This window comes from Miniopterus schreibersii, assembly GCF_964146895.1.
Source record: "Miniopterus schreibersii genome assembly, chromosome: 22".
Taxonomy (NCBI): Eukaryota; Metazoa; Chordata; class Mammalia; order Chiroptera; family Miniopteridae; genus Miniopterus; species Miniopterus schreibersii.
Window position 1 is genome coordinate 15,785,521 of NC_138124.1, and position 18,651 is coordinate 15,804,171.

At 42.9% G+C, this 18,651-nt stretch overlaps 1 protein-coding gene across 2 annotated transcripts in view; it reads left to right on the forward strand.

The window, feature by feature from the left end:
• The window catches only part of EFL1 (elongation factor like GTPase 1), a 49,329-nt gene that overhangs the window by 10,714 nt on the left and 19,964 nt on the right, over positions 1 to 18,651 (forward strand). For both annotated transcript variants that reach the window (XM_081124796.1, XM_081124797.1), the window contains exons 11-15: positions 477 to 599; positions 2,207 to 2,306; positions 2,642 to 2,781; positions 3,021 to 3,187; positions 5,305 to 5,443. In XM_081124796.1, coding sequence (XP_080980922.1) covers positions 477 to 599; positions 2,207 to 2,306; positions 2,642 to 2,781; positions 3,021 to 3,187; positions 5,305 to 5,443 — 669 coding nt within the window. The remainder of the gene's footprint in view (positions 1 to 476; positions 600 to 2,206; positions 2,307 to 2,641; positions 2,782 to 3,020; positions 3,188 to 5,304; positions 5,444 to 18,651) is intronic.

Genomic DNA, 18,651 nt, shown 5'->3' on the forward strand with positions numbered 1-18,651 from the left:
CTTCATTGATCTTTGGCCACCAGTCAGCACTCATGTGGTGGGCTGGGGTGTCTGGGTGGGGACCAGCCATGTTATCTCAGTCCAGAGCTCTGATGGACACTGGCTCTGATAGGGGACTTTCTTGTATCATAGCTCGTGGATGATGGCGATTTTATAAAAGATAACATAGATGGAAACCATGTGAAAAAAAATTTAGGATTTCAAGCTCAGAGGTAGCTACGCTACTATGGAAGCTCTGTCTCCTCACTTGTTCCATGGGTCATCAGTGTATTAGAATATCTGTCATAAGAATACTTTCTGGGCCTTAGAGAGTCCATGACTCCCTGGAATTATATTTGTATTTTGAGATATGATGCACACAGTATATGTTGCCTTACAGCCCAGGCATTGTTACCTCAGTATAGTGCATGTCAGGAATCTGTTCCTTGGTGGAGTGCACTCACCCACGTTTTTGAGTCCTTAACAACAGACGTCAGCTATGGTGTGTCAGAAACTTCCCAGTCCCCTTGATATGTCGTCCGAGAGAGTGGAGAAGCTGATGTGCTCAGGATCACACACGTTTGACTCCCTTCCGCCAGAAACCCAGGCACTGAAAGCAGGTGAGGTAAAGATGCACCCTCGTGTTGATTGTCCTAGGCCAGGCTGCTCTAGACCCACTTGCCCAATGGCCACTTCCATAAGTAAACAATTGCGTTTTTTCCCTCAGAGTTTCAATTTTGCTGTAGCTGGTTTTCTCTGTCAGTGGGGTGGAAGACCAGAGCCTCTGAGTCTCCTTCCTTCACATCGATCTCATTTCATAATGGTGTCATTCCATTTTTCTGAGCAGCCAGGACTGTATCCCTGAGCTGCCACGTCACCCTAAGGACTGTGGAAGAGTGGTTCCAGGGGCTGTGCTGCTCCCCAGTAGCCCTGTATCGACACTCCCCGTGAAGGGCACCTCCCATCCCAGCTCTCTCAGGCCCTGGAACTTCATCTAGGTGCACTCACTGTCTCCACTGCTCTTCCTCCCGTTCTAGTGGATTTGCAGCCTCCATCCCCCCAACCACTCTGCACCTCTTCCCAGGGCCACCACAACTCTCCTTTGTTAAATCATCTGACTAGACCTGTCACTAGCATTGGACACGGTTGGTCACTCCTTCCTCGAGGCACTGTCTTCCCTTGACTTCCAGGCTTCCAGATGCTTCCGATTGGTGCCCTGGTGCCTTATTCTTAATGTCTTTTTCTTGTCACTCGCCATCTTTCCGACTGGTTTACTGCGGGTGCCCCCAAGCAAGGCTCAGTCTTCGGACCACATTTATTTTCTATCTGCATTCACTCTCCTGGGGATCTCATTTAGTCTCAGGGCTTCATGTGACAATGATACACTCGTAGTTCCCACATCTGTATCTCCAGTGCATAGCTGCCCCCCAAACTCCACACTCCTGTGTCCAGCTGCACACTTCCTGTCCCTCCCTCCCTCTCTCTTTCTCTCTCCCTCCCTCTCTTTCTCTCTCCCTCCCCCCTCCCTCCCTCCCTCCCTCCCTCCCTCCCTCCCTCCCCCCCCTCCCTCCCTCCCTCCCCCCCCTCCCTCCTTCCCTCCCCCTCCCTCCCTCCCTCCCTCCCTCCCTCCCTCCCTCCCTTCCTCTCTCTCTCTCTCTTCAGTCCCCCTTCCTCTCTAAACATATCCTTGGGTAAGGATTTAAAAAAAAAAAGATATTTATAGATTTAGGGGAAAATTGACATCTTAATAATAATGGACCTTAATTTATTTCTAAGGCTTTTTATTACTGTCATGATAATACATTTTTGTCTATTACTGATTTTTATGTATCTTATCAACAAGCCCCCTTGCTGACTGGTGACCTTGGGTAGCATTCCTCAGTTCTGTACCTTCTCTGTTGGATATAGGGGAACATTTATTAGGGCTTGTGGTGGGTGGTTAACCCATTTACTGGTTCCAGTTCTCTGTGTGAGTTCCCCCAGCCCTCCTCCCACCCTGTTAATTTGCTTTTGTTTCCTCATTTTTGCCAGTGCTACTTGCTCTTGCTCTACTTTTCTAGCAGTTGTGTAGTTTTCTAAATGGGCTTTTCACTGTAGCTGTAAAGGACCATAGGCTGCTCACATCCTAGACGATGCCATGGTCAAGAACATCTAGATTGTTCTCCAGAAAAGTCTGGATTTTTAATAAGGGAAAAAATGTTGACACATTTACTTTCTGTTTGTTTAGCTTTTATGAAATGTGGAAGTGAAGACACTGCTCCAGTTATTATCTTTGTTTCCAAAATGTTTCCAGTTGATGCTAAAGCTTTGCCTCAGAATAGGCCAAGGTAAGGGTAGGGGGGAGTAGGCTGGGAAATGGTGTATGTTTGGTGGGAGGATGGGTATCTGAGAAAGGTGCATGCTGCGTGGGGACGTGGGCTCTTGGATGCCAGTTCATAAGATCAGAACAGCTGGGGACACCACATTCTCAGAGAAAGCCTGATAGGCCGCCTCTCCTATTGCTAGGGCTGGGCAGAGAACTTGGAGGGACCTTCAGCCTGGAAGGGACCTGGGACCAATTGTCATCTTATCTAGTCACAGTAATACTTGCTGTTTTCCTGCTTGAGCCGACTGAGAGATGCTTGTTGTTGCCATATGCTAACGTATGTGTGATATCCTGTAGACCTCTCACTCAAGAAGAAATTATGCAGAGGCGTGAGCGTGCAAGACAAAGGCACGCAGAGAAGCTCGCAGCAGCACAGGGCCAGTCCACCTCCGACGGGAGTGCCCTTGGAGCAAGTCCAGAGGGAGAAGAGCCGACAGGTACAGCTTCCCTAAATTGGCTGTGGTGCAGAATACCTTCTGCTTCATTTGGGACACTCGTCCGTAGCTCTTGAGCTTCCACCTTCATTATAGTGTTTATCAATGTTCTTTTATTCTTGGTGTTTCTTTGCTGAAACTGGTCCAAATATCTGTCATATTCACTGTTCCCCTCTGTTTCCCGTCAGTTCCCAGACTGGAGAGGGCATTCTTGGCACTTATTACCCTTTTGTTTCTGGCAGGGAGAGAGCAGCAGGTGGAGAGCATGGCCCCTAAGCCTGTGCCAGAGGAAGAAGACAACCAAGAGACGTTTATCGCGTTCGCTCGGGTGTTTAGTGGTGTGGCTCGAAGAGGAAAGAAAATTTTTGTCTTGGGGCCCAAATACAGTCCTGTTGAGTTTTTGCAACGGGTAAGAATTGGAAGTAAAACTTCAGTGTACATTTTCAAGGTTTTGATGTCTTTCGTATTGGTGAGATTGATAATTACACTATTGGCAGATTTATTGTCTCTAGAAAGGCACATTCGGGTGAGTTCGTGTATCTCCTCTTGTGTTGCCTTGGGAACATTTGGTAAACCTTTCTCACTTAGTAGCACTTAGGAAACTAAACTAGTATGTGAACCAAGTTTTTGGGCCTTAATAATTACAAGACTTTTCTCTTCCTGGCTTGAGGAAAGAACTGGTAAGAACAGATGTCATGTTAGAGCCAGGACAGATCTTCAAGAAATGGGGAGATCCAAATCCTGGTGACCCAGGTCAATTGCGTGGGCAGTGAGCAGCAGTGCATGGCAGGCAGATCCCAGGAATTGATCAGTGGGGATCTGAGCAGGTGAACAGCTAGCATCCAAATACGCCAGAGCCAAGGGGCAAAAGGAAACCACACACTAGGGCTGTGGCAGAACATTTTTGGACATAAGCCGTATGCATAGTAATTAAACAATGGAGGTCATAGGAGGGTGAAGGTGCCTGAGGTCCGGGGAGCCAGTCAGGATGAGCAAGAAGCAGTATGACAGAACTCACTCGTCAGGCTCCGTGAGAAGCGCTGCTGGGACTGACTGGCACCGCTGTGAGCCGTGCCTGTATTTGTCGTGAGTCAGCATTATGCAGTGTGTTGGGTGTCTCTGTCTATTCAGGTTACTTTAAATGTTTTTCATTGAAGTTTTATTATTTTCTCCATTAAGATCTTTAATCACATTTATTAGACTTATTCCTAACTTATATTTTGTTGCTATTCTTAAAATTAGTGTCTTTAGAAACATGTATTTTCTATTGCTGATCTGTAGACATACAGTTTTTATATGTTGACCTTGTGTCTAGCGACCTCGCTAGACCGTCTTGCTAATGGTAACTTATCTGTAGGTTAAGTAGCCATTCATACTGTCTGTGGGTCATTCTGTTAATCGTATTTAATTCTTTCCCACCTGTCTTCAGAGCTGCCCTGCAGAGTGGTCATTGAGTCGGAACATGCACGTGTGATGTCACATGTGCCTGGAGGCCATTGTTTTTTTCACGATTCCAAGTTTAACCTAACATAACAGCTTCTCCCTCCTCTGAGCTTCAGTGGGTTTATTTGCTGTATTGCTTTTTTTGTCCCTTGCTTTATGCCCATGATGTTAGCTTTGTATATGCTACATCGTGATCTTTTCCTCTTCGTAGCACTTGCATGGTACCTTGGGCCCGTAGGTGCCAAAGATAAGCTGGCGACTGAAAGCTCTCGGACACCAGCATCTGTGTGGGGCCCAAATAACTCAAGATAGCATCTCCTCTAGAGTAAACAGAATGGGGGCTCAGACACCTTGTCACCCTTGCAGCACGTTTGCATCTTGCATGACTCATCTTCATGGCTCCTGGGCACTGGCACCGGCTGTTGTTAAGGGCTTGAAGGACATTGTAATAAGATTAAAACAGTTTTAGGTGATGAGAGTAATGACGAGTGTTCACATAATAGCAGTTGTCACCAGAACATGGTCTGTGACCGTGCTCACAGCAGTACTAGCAAGGGGCTGTGTATGGGGATTTCGTTTATTAGCTTATGTGGTACCACCAGCTTGCAACAGGGTTTCTATCAACTGAGCTATAAAGCTTATGATTATTTCGGATTCTTGACTAGTTTCATATATTTATAGTTTTTAAAAAAATCCTCACCTGAGCCTATGTTTTTATGGATTTTAGGGAGAGGGGAAGGGAAAGGGAGAGAGAGAGAAACATCAAACCCACAACCTAGGTCTGTGCCCTGACCAGGAATGGAACGCATGACCTTTCAGTTTATGGGATGACACTCTGACCAACTGAGCCACACCGGCCAGGGCTTGACTATTTTTAAAAATATGAGAGGTTTTACTGTATCAGATTTTATTCATGAAGTGAGACATTTTTATATAACACCACTTCAGATTTTCATGTTGCAGATTTACATGAAATGTGACTGCACCGCATCTTACTTAAGAATGACAATAACTTTATAGATATTGACTAAGGTTTTCACTTAATGCTTCGTAACTTACATTTTGTCATTTTTCTTTTCCCAGGTGCCACTAGGCTTCTCAGCTCCACTAGGTGACCTTCCTCCTGTCCCCCACATGGCCTCCTGCACTCTGGAGCACCTGTATCTCCTGATGGGAAGGGAGCTGCAAGATCTAGAGGAGGTGCCTCCAGGAAACGTGCTAGGTGGGTGGTGCTCTGTGTCATGTGTGTCTGTTCTGGGGGGTTACCTAACATGTCACAAACTTAGTGAAATCTCTGAGGGAAATAACTGATCTCGTTTTTAGTCTGGTTCTTTTATCGGGTGTGCTTAGACTTTTACATGGTGCATTTTAGTAATTAGCATGTAGATCCATAACTTGGTGTGAAATGTGGTAGTTCTTTAAGAAAAAGTGCTGCTTAAGTAGTCTGTGAGTGCTCTAAGCTGGGGTTCCTTTTGTTTGGTGGCAAGAAGAGTTCCTGCTCATGTCCATCTAGATGACTAAGACTCTTCTAGTTCTAAATTATTGGAAACTTAAGGCTTGTGTTTCTTGGAGAACAGTCTTGTTTCGGTAATTAGGATATTTCCCTTCCTGGTGCTCATTAGAATGAATGATAAATTTTTAATTTGGTTATGTGGTTGGGTTGGTAACCCATTTGAGTGGCTCCATCAAAGCATCTGGAACTAGTTACTAGCCATACAGTCAGATTTACCTTTTTAGGCAACACATCACTTGTTCACTGATTTAAAAACTAGAGCATATGTGACAGTAGCAGCAGTTTCATAAGCCATGCATTTAATAAGAGCCACTTTTCAAAGCTAGGAATGAGTTTAAGGTAGGACAGAGGAGAAGGCCAAGGATTCTGGTTTGTTAGTACGTGAAAAGCAAACATCCCAAGAGAAAGCCAGCTGGCAGCCAAGGGTAATGGATGCTGGGATTCCAGCCATCAGGTTGCTCAGCTGAGTGACTGAGACAAGGTTTGTCAGCACAGTATTTTTGTGTTTTTTTAAACTTAAGAGGTTTGTCTTTTGGGGCGGGGTGGTGAAATGAAAAGCATACGATGGGTGGTTGATTTGGTTGAACTAATCTGCAAGTTCTACTTATCTGTTGCTGCGTAATAAGCCACCCAAAGCCTACGGACTTAACACAAAGACAGCTTTTATTTTCTCCAGTCTGCAGTTGAGCATGGTTTGGTTGGACTGTTTTTTTTCCCTTCTTCATGGTGTCATTTGAGGTGCTCAGAGCCTGGGCACTAGAATTGTCCGAAGGCCATTTTCACTCACATGGCTGGTGGTTGATGCTGGTTGTCTGCTGGGACATTGGTTGGGAGTGGGCCTGGGGCCTGGGACGTGTGGCTTCCTCACAGCCTGGTGGCCGGTCCTTCTTGGGAGCATCCCAGTGGGAAGAGGAAGGAGGAAGCTTCGTCAGCTTTTGTGACCCTGCTCTGCCACTTTCTCTTTATTAGACAGAAGGGAGTCCCTGATGAGGCTGGCCTATATCCAAAGGGAGGGAACTAACTCCACCTTTTGATGGGAGACATGTCAAAGAACTTGTGGACATGTTTTAAAATGGCCACACCACTAATCATAGAAAATCTCGTTTTCTTTTATATGTTTAACAGGCCTGTGATAGGACACAGATTACAAATTAAGTCATAGTGATGTTTATAGTGATCAGGGCAGGCCTGTAAATTTCATTTTTTCTGTTCAGTTTTGTTAATCTAGGGGAAGAGTTGTGATTCCTGTTTAATAGGAAAATAGTAGAGAGTGATGTGACTGATACCCATATGCTTCCCATCAGAAGTGATATGGAGTCAGATGTATCAAAGGCAGATGAGAATTTTTGTTGGCGGAGGAAATGAAAACAGCCAATGGCATTCTTAACAAGTCCGTGTGTGTGTGTGTGTGTGTGTGTGTGTGTGTGTGTGTGTGTGTGTCAGAGTCTAAAGGAAAGTTCTTTTATTGGCACTTGAAAAATGCAGATTTTACTTTTGAACTCAGCTATAACTCACTTGGAGAATTTATACTGACCGGTAAGTGTGGAATAGATTTTGTGGTCTGGAAATAGTTAATTTAAAGTTTAAAATCATTTAATTCCAACCTGATGTTTGAAAAGTTTGTATAGATGGGACTGGAGAGACCTCACATGTTTAACACACAATAGCCTTTTGTTCTGTTTCCTGATGCGAATATCTCTAAAAGTAAACGTTTGCTGCAGACTCCTGTTAAAATGTGAGGGGAAATTGAATTAGGATTCCAAGTCTTTAGCCTTTTCTTACACACTTTCAGATCTCTTCCATATGGTTAAATCTTTTAAAATTTCAGGGGCATATTTTAGGAGGAAATATGATATTCCTCTTTTTACAGCATGAGGAAAATAATAAAGACTACTTAGCCTTTTTCTGAACTGGCTTTGGTTCTGCCGTGGTAGGCGGCTAGGCTGGTAGGAAGTTGGTGTGGTTTGAATGAGCGCGTGCGTCTCCTCAGTTGGTGGGTAGCTGAGGAGTCAGAGCCTTTGATTTGACTTATTTAAAGGAAAATCTCAACAGCTTGTTGTTCTTAAGCCGTGTGGTACTTTTGTAATACTTTAAATGCACTTACTAGTGAATTTCTTTTAAATATACTTTATTGCCAACATTTCTACTTGGAAAGAACTTACTTTAATCAGTGAATATTGGTGGGATGAGTAAATCAGTTAATAAGATCACTGAGCTTAGTTGGGAGAACACATGAACAGCCAGAGCTACCTACTGTTCAGCATTTATGTTTTTCAAAGTTTAAAATATTCTTAGGTACAAAAGTAAGTTAGAAAGTGTAGAAAACATTTTTTTTTAGAAGTGAACACATTTGGTTTTCATTATAATACTCTGGGATTTTATAGGTGAGAGCAAAATCCTTTTAGTCTGAACATCTCTCAGTAAAGGCTGTCAGGACAGAGACATTTTAATGTGATGACATTGTCCAGAACCCCAGAGCCAAGGTGATGTTACCCCTAGAGATTCTTTGTTTAGCTCACTCAGTACACTGACGCTAATTGCTTCTCCCTTCCCTCAGCGTGTCCCAGGCATTCTGGCAGGTACACAGGTGCACTCTGGACTGGAAAAGGCTGGGCTGTGTGAGGTCAGGAGCAGAGGTACTCTGCGTCTCGGCTCCTTAGCCTTGGTGCACTCGAGCGGGAGCTTAGTCCTCAGCTGCCTGAGGCGAGAACTGCCCCCAGGAGTCACTCAAAGCCCCTTTCTGATCTCCTGGGCTGAGGATGCTCCCAAGGGAAGGCAGGGCTCAGGTGCCTCCTAGTCTAGAGAGCTCGTCTGCCCCATTTGTGATTTTGTACAGTATTCTTCATGGTGTGATGTCACAAGGACCAGCTACACGTGGCTGTGCCTCCAGAGGGCCAGGCGGCTTTCTCATTCTTGAGCCAATTCCAAGGCACTGCCACGTTCTCGGAGATCGGTGTGATTCTCACACCGGCCTTGATTTCTGGTCAGGGGCTGAGTGGCAGAGACTGTTCTCTGAAGCCATTAAGCCCACGAAGGACTGTGCAGCCCCTGTTCCAGCTCTATCCAGGCCACAGCTGCATCCAGACGGACACAAGGGGGCAGCCTCTCCCACCGGTTTCCATCCTGTCTCAAAACAACAAAGACTGGGTATCTGTCTGAGAGCACACAGGAGCCTGTGCTCTGCGCCACAGCCCTCGTGTGACATGTAACCTTATCTTTCACTCGTGTTTATAAAGATACTAAGCGGTTGGTTGGATGGCATATGTGTGCTAAGTGGGCTTTGTGCTTTGTGGACTGAACTTCGTTAGCACGAGCAGGATTCTTCTGTGGAGGTCTGTAACCTACCCCTTTGCCCAGGCCAGATTCCTGCACATGGCAGGCAGGCGGTTTTTTATTATTGGACGTTTGGAGATGTCTGAATCATTGAAAGAGAGAAGTTGGGGTGAGTTTAGCTTGCTGTACAAACCTGAAGAACAATATCAAAGCCGTCATTTAAATTTATTTTGGCCCTTTCTTTCTCTCTCCTGCCCCTCCCACCTCTGGTCCAAATACTAGGGGCATTGTTTCAGTTGTATATTTTTTCCCTTTGGTTTCCTCTTCATCTTAGAAATTGAGTTATGACTCCTTGGGTTGTTTCTACTTGGAAAAAGCATTATTATGAAGATATATGCTGCTTAGTGGGCAGTGAAGCAGAATATAAAATATCACTAACATCCTGATCTCCCGTGCAATTAGAAGCACATTGTCACAGGTTTGTTTTATGTTTCCCAGATGACTGTCTGTTAATTTACGGCAGTTCAGCGCATAATTGCATTGATGATCATATTTCAAAGGACTTGGGTCTATTGGTTTAAGTGCAGAATTGAAGTAAGAGGAGTTGTTGCTCCTTCACTTCACTGTTGTATCTGAACCAGTCTTATTATTTGACTCTGTAATGGCTGTAAGAAATCAGATATCCTTTTAAAATCAAAGGCAAGGAAAGCCCCTTTCCCCTGGGGGTGGCAGTGGGGTAGAGAGAGGAACGTTTTCTTTTAGGTCTCTACAGAAGCAGCTATTAGTAGATTTATTGTATAATAGTTGTTGTTTTTCAAAGCCACAAGCCTTCAATTTTCCAAAATGCCAATTATAAAATTTCATTTTTGAAACAGTTTACATAATGTCATTGTATTTGCGTATCTTTTGTTAACTTATACAAAGGATGTCACACTTATAAATTCACTTGAGAGACACATGAAACTAGATTGAATCAACATTTACTTAGACCTGTTGCATGCCAGGTGTTCGGAGAGTCACTTATGTGTTTTCTCATTTAAGCCTTATAACAAACTTGAGTGGTAATTTGTTATCCTCATTTGGCAGATGAGAAAACAGACTGAGAAGGTTTTGACTTGTGCGAGCAATTACACTATCCCAGTCATCCCTTATTAGCTAGATTTTGTTTTCTGTACAGTTGTGTAGCTGAGATTATTTTAAATACTTCTGTTACTGATTCTCTTCCCTTTCTGTGATTGTTAGCATGAAAATAAGCTATCTTTTACATTCTGTTTATAGAGTCTCTGAATTTTATAGTTTGTGTGGTCCGGTCCCTTCCTCCTATAAAAAGGGAATCTGAGGCTCAGAGAGAGACTGGGATTTCTCCAAGCTTGGGTAGTGGGAGTTGAAACTAGAACCCTGGTCTTTCCTGGAAGAAAGCTGTTGGGAAGGACAGGAGGAGAAATGGCTTGGCTCCTCTCCAGAGGGAGAAGAGAAAAGCCGAACAATGAGAATTTGTCAGTTTTATCCAGCTTGGAAAGAGACACTGTACAGAGGTGAGATTGTGACTCCCCTGTCCCACACCCCCAAGGAGAAATATTTTCCAGTGGCCCCCTGTACTTCCTCACGGCCAAAGTCACATCCTAGGAATGTAGATGGACTTTTGTGCAGCCTCGTAGACCTTCACTGTCTCTCTGCCTCTCCCCGCCTCACACCCTCTGCTTTACTTCTCACCACTCTTGAATGCCTCAGGATTTAAAAAAAATTATTTTTATTGAGATGTAATTGGCATATAACATTGTGTAAGTTTAAGGTGTACAGTGGGGTGATGTGATACATTTATGTTTGGAACAGTCTCTTAGCAACTTTGATGTTTGTAATGCAGCAGTGTTGTCTGTAATTCCTATGCTGTGCATTCGGTCTCCAGGACTGACTGACTGACTAGTTTACAAGTTGTACTCTGCAACAACATATCCCCAATTTCCCTACCCCAGCCTCTGGTAACCACCCTTCTACTCTGTTTCTGTGAATTTGGCTTTTTGAGATTCCACATATAATGCTATCATGCATTATTTGTCTTTGTCTGACTTATCTCACTAAGCATAATACCCTCAAGGTCCATCCATGTTATTGCAAATGGCAGGATTCCCTTCTTTCTCGCGTGTGTGTACACGTACATATTACAACTTCTTCAACCTTCATTTGTTCATGGACCATTTGTTTCCATGTCTTGGCTGTTGTGCGTAATGCAGGGAACATGGGAGTGCATATATGTCTTCGAAGTCCTGTGTTTATTTTGGATATGTACGCAGAACTGGAATTGCTGGGTCATATGGTAGTTCTATGTTTATTTTTTGAGGAACCTCCATACTGTTTTCTCTAGTAGCTGTACCAATCTGCATTCCCTCCAACGGTGACTACATCAGGGTTCTCATACCTCTGTGTTCCAGAACATGCTCTCTTCTCCTCAAGTGTTCTTTCTCCCTGTACTGCCTTGTCAGCTGGGTTCCAAACCCAGCTCCAGTGCCACCTCTTTGATGGCTTCCCCAGCTGCTCCAGGCAGACCCTTCTGGCTCCTTCGAGTTCCTATACTCTTAAACCATTTCTGTAGAACCTTGATTCTGTTGCATTAGCTGTGCTTTCACTTGGTGTCTCTGAGCTCCGGGGCAGGGATCGCCATTCTTCAGGCATCTGTGCTGCTGAGCCTGGGCCTGTCGCACAGTGGTGCACGCTACTAGGACACATGTTCCAGTGGGGGCGAGAATGAAGACATGTGATTGTACTGCCCGCCCAGGTGCTCCTCCTGGGCACAGAGAGGACGGAGTCTTGGGCAGCAGAAAGAGCATACGGGAGATCTAGGAGGTAGGGTTACAGTTACTCACTAGTTTGCTGGTGTTCGGTTTCTAGATTATATATGGGAAAATTGAGGAGCTACAGAGCAGAAGGGGAGAATTGAGGTCCAGCTGGTACTAGGAACATGAGTTTCCAGCATATGACCACCAGTCATGTGCTTCTTTGCTGCTTCTGATGTTCACTGTGCTCACCAGGAATTAATTTCTCCCAAGGACTACACTTGAGTGTAGACTTGGAGGAGACGGCAAGGCTGTGTGTACGTGCGCATGTGTGGCTGGCTGTGTGTCTTTCATGTGCAGATGTATTAATCTGCCCAGATGTGAGATACCATAGGGCTGTCCACAGCTGGAGATCTTAGAGCTATAAGAGTTTGTAAGTAACATAACATTGGTCTTGCTCAGGTCTTTAAAAAATATAATTTCTTGCCCGGCTGGGCGTGGCTCAACTGTTGAGCTTCGACCTAGGATCCAGGCGTTGAGGGTTCGATTCCCTGTCAGGGCACATGCCCAGGTTGCAGGATCAATCCCTGGTTGGGGCATGCAGGAGGCAGCCAATCAATGACTCTCTCATAATTGATGTTTCTATCTCTCTTTCCCTCTCTTTTCCTCTCTTTGAAATTAATAAAGATATAAAAAAAATATTATTTCTTGAGTAACTGTCAATGTTTCCTAGATTTGTGTGGCCCATAAAAGTTTGATTTTCTATATAGTCTCATATATCCATAGAGTTTTGGATACTAAATTTGAAAATCAGTTTCCTTTATGAGATTAGGCAGGTATATAACTGAAACCAGGTATGTTAAACCTATGTTAAAATACAGAATTGTCTTTTTTTTAAAAAAGCCCAAACAAGTAGAAGGTTATAGATAAATTGGATTTATTGATTCTAACTCTAAATGATGTAAAAATATTTTCAAAAATTACATCATGACCAAATTTAAATTTATTTTAAAATGTAACAAGTCTGTAGATTTGCTTTGCATACATCATAGAATGTTTCATGTGTTTCCTGTTTTGTTTTCTGTTTTCTTCAATATCCGTCATCAAGTTTTAGATTCTGAAAACAAGACTGTCGGTTAGTGGAGAGGAAGATGAGCATTTGAGCCCACTGACTCCATGGACTCCCTCTTTTAGTAAAGTGAGCTATCTCTGTGTCTCTGACGGTGTCTGTAGTATGCTTTGAACTAAGTAAGTGCTCAAGAAATGTTTATGGAACAAATCAAAGGAAACAGTTTGGCCTTACAGAATGAAGTTGAAGTTGTGTCTAGTCTGAGGATAATGTGAGGTCCTACAGGTTAAGGGAGCTGGGACTGAGCTGGGGCTCCAGTGACCAAACCCAATTTTGGAAGAAAGTCCAGTTACTGTGTTTTGGTATGTAGGGACTCCCAAATAAGTTTTCATTAAACTCTTTTTTTCACTAAAGTTCTTTCTCAAAGATTATACTCTTGCTAAATATAAAGGCAGGTGCGTTCTCCGGTGCCCAGGCAGAGCGAGGCAGAGTAGCCTGATTTGGCCGCTCTGGCCCTCAGCAGTGTTGGCGAAGGTAGTCTAGAGCTAGAAGGGGGGGCCTCAGGGTAGGTGGGGGAGAAAAGTGGACAGCAGCTGGAGACCCGTGGGAGGAGCTCGGGAGGAAGACAGACACTTCTGTGAGCACATCCAGTGGATTGAGTCGTGTGTATTTCTAAAGAATAGGTTTGGCTTCTTAACTCGCAAGCAAGGTGTACTCAGTAACAGCTACTCGTGTATGAGCCAGAGGAGGGAGAGTGCCCATTTTAGAGCTTAAGTTGCAAAATATGCCCTTGTACCTTGATAGGCCGTTCACAAACCAGAAAATACTCGTCCTTTAAAAAGGCTTTGCCAAATTTTACTCTAGCTAAGCGCCTCCAAATTCAGGCAGAATATGGGCAACTTAACTGTTCTTAAATGAGTAATGCTGTTGCCTCGTGAATAGAGCCTTGGTTAATGAGAAAGACCGTAATCTTGGATGCTGTGCTCAGAGTGTGGGGGTAGCTTACTGCACACCTGGAAGGGGATGCAAGGGGGTGTAAATAGGGAGGCTGCCCATAGCTTGAGTGCACGTGTTCTCTAAGTCCTGCATTACTAGGTAACTGCTTAGCATTTCACTGATGCTCAGTAAAGTTTAGTTGAACTTGTATTTTTTTTCTCTCTGCAAGTGTATTTGGTCATTAAGTTTACTGTTCCATTTTCAGGATCCAGTAGTCACAAAGCATAGCATAGCCCTAGGGTGTTTTCTTTTTTCTTTCATTTAGAAAAAAATTATAATTTGAATTGTTTTGTGTTTTAAAAACAATACCCATTCTTTGTTGGCAAGATTTGCTGATATGTTTTTATTTTTATTTCACTCGCTTGGATTTCAAAAGTAATGTTTGATGTTAACAGTAAAAATCCAAACAATACAGAAATGTCAGAAATTGATAGCCTCATCTCTACAACTGCTTCTTTGATATGACCATTGATAACAGTCAGCACATGTCCTTCCATAGGTGTTCTGTATGCAACACACCCAGGCACACAGTATTTCTCTTTTATTTGCTTTATCAAGTTAGTATTGGATATATTATGAGTTTGGTACAGTAGAGCGCTAAGCCTTGAGCGCTTGCTCGCACGGCGTCACAGTTCCCTGTAGGTGTGTAATCTCTGCCCTTTGCAGTCTGTTGCTTCTCTTCAGGCACATTTTCAAATGTATTACTATTGTTAACCCTTTTATCAATTCCAGTGAGTACTTTCCGTTGTCCTTCTGACTATTTTATCACCAACTATTTAGTTTCAGCCAGAGATTTTAACTTTGCCACAAATATAGAACTCTTCTTTGTCAGAAAGACTACAGGCAACTCTTGAAAAGTTACTTTCGAATTTGATCACACAGTTTCAAACGGCTTTGAGTGAAAAGCTGTGGCGCTTGACCAGAACCACTCAGTTAGTTTCTAATCCTTTAGGGGTGGAATGTAATTTGATTAAAGTAGACTGGCCTAAAAGGATCCCAGAAAGATGTAGAACTGGGTCTGGATTAAAGTCTCACAGTTTTCTGCCCTCATCCAAGATTTAAAGGAATCACTGAAATGAATGAGTTTGGGATTTCATGTCCAAATCCATTTTTAATACCACCACCTTATGTTTTTATAGCACTGTATGCTTTTCAAATGCTTTTATCTGTAGTATTTGATCTGTCCAGTCTGCTTTTAGCTTCTATATTTCAAAGGCCAGTAATGGTTAGGTTGGAAGTAATACCTATTAGAATAGTGACTTTGAAAACTTTCAAATCATTTCCAGGTGTTTTCAATGAATGATGAAACTTTAAACTTTCTTTTCTATAAAAGGAAACCTGACTGCTTTAAGTAATCTTCTTAGAAAGTAACAGCTCCAGAGACCTCAGCTTGTTTATTGTTCTTCTTTTAATAAAAAATGTAATTTACTGAGATGTGGCTAATGAGTAATGTGTGTAGGGAAAGGTATGGATATAGCCAAGCAGAAAAGATGGTGGGAAGAAAACTGTCAGTTTTCCTTAAACACCTAAGGTGGTAGAAGTGAATTTTAAATAATTTTCATCACAGAAAAATTCCTCTTTTTTTGATCACAGAGGGGATGCAATCCAGGATGGGAAAGATTAAGGCGAATCAGAAAATACAGTAATAGCTGTGCCGTATATATTTTGGAGACTTTATTGAGATTTTGCTCGTGACCTAGTATACCTTTTTAAAATGTTCTACAAACACTACAGATAATTTGCACACACACACACTATTAAGTCAGTGTTACTGCTTATTTTATTCAGGACATGAAAACTATATGACTTGAGACAGAAGTAGAACTCTGTGCTCTCATTCTACCTGCCAACCCTTTCTTACACCATACAGATGATTGCATCACCACAACGGCAGAGAACTTTATAGTAAATCTAAAATCTCCCCTCCCCTCCTTGTGAAGACGGAAGATCTGAACAGACACTTGCGTGCTCTCTTGCACAGCTCCTCACTCACAGAACAGACATGGGCACTTCCACTCCCCTCTTTTGGCGTGAACATAGAAGAACCAGTGGACATATAGAAGGATACAGCATTTCAAAAGAAGAACACCAATTTAACCAAGAGCAGTAGGACTGTTAGAAACAGACTTTTTTTAAGCAACCAGCCAAGGGGAACAGGTTTGGTGATAAGTGCACCCACCCTCCCGAAACCTGATGGGAGGGGCTGGAAGAGATGTAGTTATAACAAAGGTCCTCTGCTGGTCCAGCAAAATTACTCTCTAGCTCTGAGGTGCTGAGTTTTTAGCCAGTTTGAATATTGTCACTGGGTTTACAATAGGCCCTTGTGTTCTCTGTTTGTGAATAGGGTCAGTTGGCAGCTGGTTAAGTTTCCTAGGGAGTTACTGAAGCCAACATTAAAACAAAACCAAGCACAGGATTCCCTGAAAACTGGACGTCTGCCCAGAAGAACGACGTCAGGTTATCTTACGAGCCTGTGAGCAGGATAGCGCTCGGTACCTGTTATTAATGAAGGGCTCACCTTTCAGGTGGCCAGAGCCAGTCCCGCTTTTATCCCCATGGTTTTGGTTTCCTTTCTCTGAGGCTGTGGCCCTCCAGGGCCTCAGAGGTGAGGAGAGATGAGAAGCAGGCTGTAACAGTGGCTAAGAAGAGTGACTCGAGCTTACAGCCGTCATTACAGTCAGTGGTTCATGGTTCTTCCTAATCTGATTATTGTGCCTTAGATATTGTTAGGAAAGTCATCGTTATAAATGTTCACCTGAAAAGGTCGGACTGCCATATGACTGTGCAGATCTGCAGCCGAGATACACAGGATTCTGAATAGTAAACAGTACTCTTGGTACATGTAGGTCTCAGCAGAGGCATAAGGAAAATTCAAATCGTAACTATTAACACATTCACAGCAACTTCAGAGAGTGATTGAAGAGCATTAATTAACTTTTAGAAAGTTATTCTAACATGGGAAAGACTAAAGCCTGCAATCGGGTTGACCTGTGAACCACGGAGCTCAGTTTCCTGCTGGAGGTGGGGGTTCATGACTGTGATGCATCTTCTCCCCAAGAAGGAACCTCCTCCTGCTGCACCTTAAGTCACACTTGACTCTAAATCAGGACCCAGCTGTACCCTCCCAGTAGGACCAACCACACAGAGGAACTAAGCCCACATTCTGAAATGAGATGGACAGGAACTGCCCAAGTTGGGTATATTTATTACAGGTACTTTCTCCCGCTCTCGGAGCTAACCATTCTGCTCTCTAATGGTGTCCTTTGATGAACAGCTGTTCTTAATTTAATATAGTCTAATATTTTTCAGTTTTTTTATGATTAGTGTTTTTTGTGTCCTGTTGAAGACATCTGCTTACTCCAAAGTCATAACAGAAGTTCTCTGTTATTCTTCTGTAACCTTTTTTATTTTACTTACAAGATTTAGACCTGTAATCCATCTGAATTTACTTTTTGTAAACGGTGTGGGGTGGACGTCGGATTGTTTCTTCAGTGTGGATGTGCCATTGACTTAGTTAGAGTCACTGTCACTGCCGTGTCACCTTTGCTGTGTGTCATCGCACGTGGCTTACATTCTTTTGATTCTGCTGACTCAAGAGATTCTTGTAGCTGTGTCTAATAACTTGTTACTATTAAGTGATCATTTATAACCTCAACACTAACATTATTACAGTTTTGTTTTTTAGTTGTATTTCTCTTATTTTTCATTTATATAATTCTGTCTACATAGAATTTTATATTCTGCCTTGTATGTGCCTAAGTAGTCTTCAAATTTTAATTTATTAGTGATGTATGGTATTTAATTTAGCTAACCAGTCCTCTATGATAGGCATTTAGGATATTGTTATTAATAAAAACTGCCATGTTGTAGAAATTTACTGATCTGTCGTTTTACAAGAGGGTAGCAAACGATAATGGATTAACCATTTGGGGGCCTCGTCTTTAGTTAGTCTCTCCATTAATCCAACCGTCTAGTACAGATTCCTTTGTCCTTTATAAAGGGGTTTGATCGCTTTACAACACCAGTACTTACCAACTGTGCTTGTAGAATATTATAAAATTAAGACCCATCACTACTATAATATAAAACCTTACTAATATTTAAAGTGATGTTAACATAAAAGCTCAACCTGTAGTTCTTATGCTTATTTCATTAATCTATGAAGTAGTCCTCGTTAAGGGAACTGTTTTGAAAGTTGCTGCTTCTCACAGGGAAGTAAGGCATGCACTGGGAAAAGTATTGGCTTGAATTAAAATGACCTGTGTTTGCTTAAAATTTAGTTAACATTCTAATATTAGTACTTTTCCCCTTAAGAGTTCCGCTTCTTCAGTAGGTTCTAATATCAACTAAGCCGTATCTGTGCCGTAGTAACTGCCACATCAGTATGCAGACACATGGCCATAGTCTCAAAATCTCAGCCTCTGAGGCTCAGGGATTGGAATATATTATCAGCAATAATGTGACTGAGTTTTAAAAATGTTTTAGCAGCACTTAATAAAATAGCAAAATTCCAGAAAATAGAATGTGGGGTCTTGGTGGTTTTCATGTCTGTCTCCTCTGTGGTGCTCAGCACAGATCTGTAAACATAGCTCATCAGTGGAATTTGGTGACATAAACCTAAAAAGCACAGGAATTCTTCTCAAATCATGATACATTAGGCTGTAAGGTTCTGTAGCACCCTCTAAATTCTGTAATTCCTGAAGTGACTTTGAGGAAAATGCTAACCGTTGGAGAAGTGTGCGTTACACATGGTAAGGGACACAGGGGTGGCGCCAGGTGACGAGGGGCAGTCTAATGCCAGGGTGGCC